At 48.0% G+C, this 1,920-nt stretch overlaps 1 protein-coding gene across 1 annotated transcript in view; it reads left to right on the top strand.

Moving 5' to 3' along the window:
• Positions 1-414: 414 nt before the first annotated feature.
• The window catches only part of slc44a5b (solute carrier family 44 member 5b), a 273,622-nt gene continuing 272,116 nt past the window's right edge, over positions 415-1,920 (top strand). The window contains exon 1 of the mRNA XM_080195082.1: positions 415-607. Coding sequence (XP_080051208.1) covers positions 571-607 — 37 coding nt within the window. The 5' untranslated portion in view covers positions 415-570. The remainder of the gene's footprint in view (positions 608-1,920) is intronic.

The following is a 1,920-nucleotide window of genomic DNA, read 5'->3' as shown; positions in this document are numbered from 1 at the left end:
TGTATTCTTTCTATTATTCTCTCCCTCTCTCTGTGTTATTCTCTCTCTTCCTCTGTGTTATTCTCCCTCTGTGTGTGTTATTCTCTCTCTCTCCGTTATTCTGTCTCTCTCTCTCCCTCTCCCTGTAGTATTCTTTCTCTATTATTCTCTCCCTCTCTGTTATTCTCTCTTTCCCCTTCTCCCTGTATTATTCTCTCCCTCTCTCTCCCTGTATTGTTCTTTCTATTATTCTCTCCCTCTGTTATTCTCTCTCTCCCTCTCCCTCTCTCTGTTATTCTCTCCCTCCCTCTCTCTCTGTTATTCTCCCTCTCTCTGTGTTATTCTCTCTCCCCCTCTCTCTGTTATTCTCTCTCTCCCTCTCTCTGTTATTCTCTCTGATCTCTCTCTCTCTCTCTGGCACTAGATGACGCTTTCCACTTGAAAAAAGATGCTCTGACGTTGAGGCTCAGTTCTGTGGGTGAGGAAGGAGAGAGGCCGTGAGCAGAGCTGGAGACATAAACACGGAGCTTCCAGTACCCCCAGCCCTGAGCCCTGAGCACACACACAGGATCCACTCGCCAGCGGAGAAGGATGGGACGGAAAGCAGAGCTACACGATTCTGTATTCGGTAGGAATATCATCCATTCAAAGCCAGATGTTCTGTATCTGTGTGTGTGTGTGTGTGTGTGTGAGAGAGAGACAGAGGCTGCTGCAGAGACCCGATGAGGAGCTGGAAGGGGAGATCTGCATTCTTTCACACACACACACACACACACACATACATTGTTGCTGCCTTTGGAACAATATTCCGCTCCAAATCTCCCCCTGCCTCTGCCCCCAGACCCTGGCGGGACCTGATTTAAAACCCTCAGCCCTCTGAGGGTTCAGCACGATGATGAGAATCATTCCCCCCCCCCTCTTCTCTCTCATCCCTTGTTGTGTTTGGAGTTTAGTGTGTGTGTGTGTGTGAGAGAGAGGTGGATGGAGTCTATTTATTGCCTTGTTGAAATGTGCCAGTGCTGAGGGTTTGATGTGATGCCAATTGGGGAACAGTTCACTTCTCCCACCCCACACCCCCAATGCAAACTGTGAAATTAACCAGGAGCCCCGGGTGAAATTGACATGGGGGGGGGGGGGGGGGCGAGCATCTGAGAGAGACACAGAGAGAGAGAGACAGAGCAGGCACAACTTTCCAATACACTGCTATCCCTGTTGGTACAATAATGATGGTAGCTGTCTGCAAAAATGTGCAACTTGCTCTGTGAAATTGGCGGGGGGGTGGGGGGGCTGCAGGGTGGGGGGTGGGGGAGAGGGGGTTGCAGATTGTGGGGAGGTGGAGGATGATGATTTAATAATCGCTTTTCCACCTTCACAGACATGGGAAACAAAAGGGATTTTAAACTCTCTCTCCCCCCCCCCCTCCTCCTGCACCCCCCTCCCCACACATCTAATCAATCTCCAGTTCCCAGGGACACCAGGAGACGCCATTTTTAAAGAAACTTTTTCCACCAGTTTCTTTTCTTGGTTTAAAGACACGAGATTTAAAGGAGGAGATTTTTTGATTTCCAGAAGAGTGGCTCACTCCAAACTATTCCAGTGAAGGTCTCTTCAGCTGAGCCCCTGGAGAAAACCCATTGCAGCCACTTCAAAACCTTAATTTTGGAAGGGTTTGAGGTTAGGATATTATTGATTTCACTGGACAAATTGGCAGTGTGGCACTTACTGGCAGATGCATGAATGTGAGGCATTCACTTTGTATTAAATAAACTGGGTCAGAACATTTGCTAAATGGAGCTGTGAGTTATCAGAGATTTAGGGGCTTGTACACAGAAATCACTGGCCCACAAAAATAATTCACAAAGGTAGAGGGGGGTGAAATTCTGTGTAAAGCTCTGATGAAATGAAAGTCTGTTCACTGTAGTGTTCAGAGAGCACTTCAGA

The sequence above is a fragment of the Carcharhinus amblyrhynchos genome, chromosome 9 (genome assembly GCF_965287045.1).
Source record: "Carcharhinus amblyrhynchos chromosome 9, sCarAmb.v2.hapA, whole genome shotgun sequence".
Classification (NCBI taxonomy): domain Eukaryota; kingdom Metazoa; phylum Chordata; class Chondrichthyes; order Carcharhiniformes; family Carcharhinidae; genus Carcharhinus; species Carcharhinus amblyrhynchos.
This window is presented reverse-complemented; position numbering and strand designations above follow the sequence as displayed.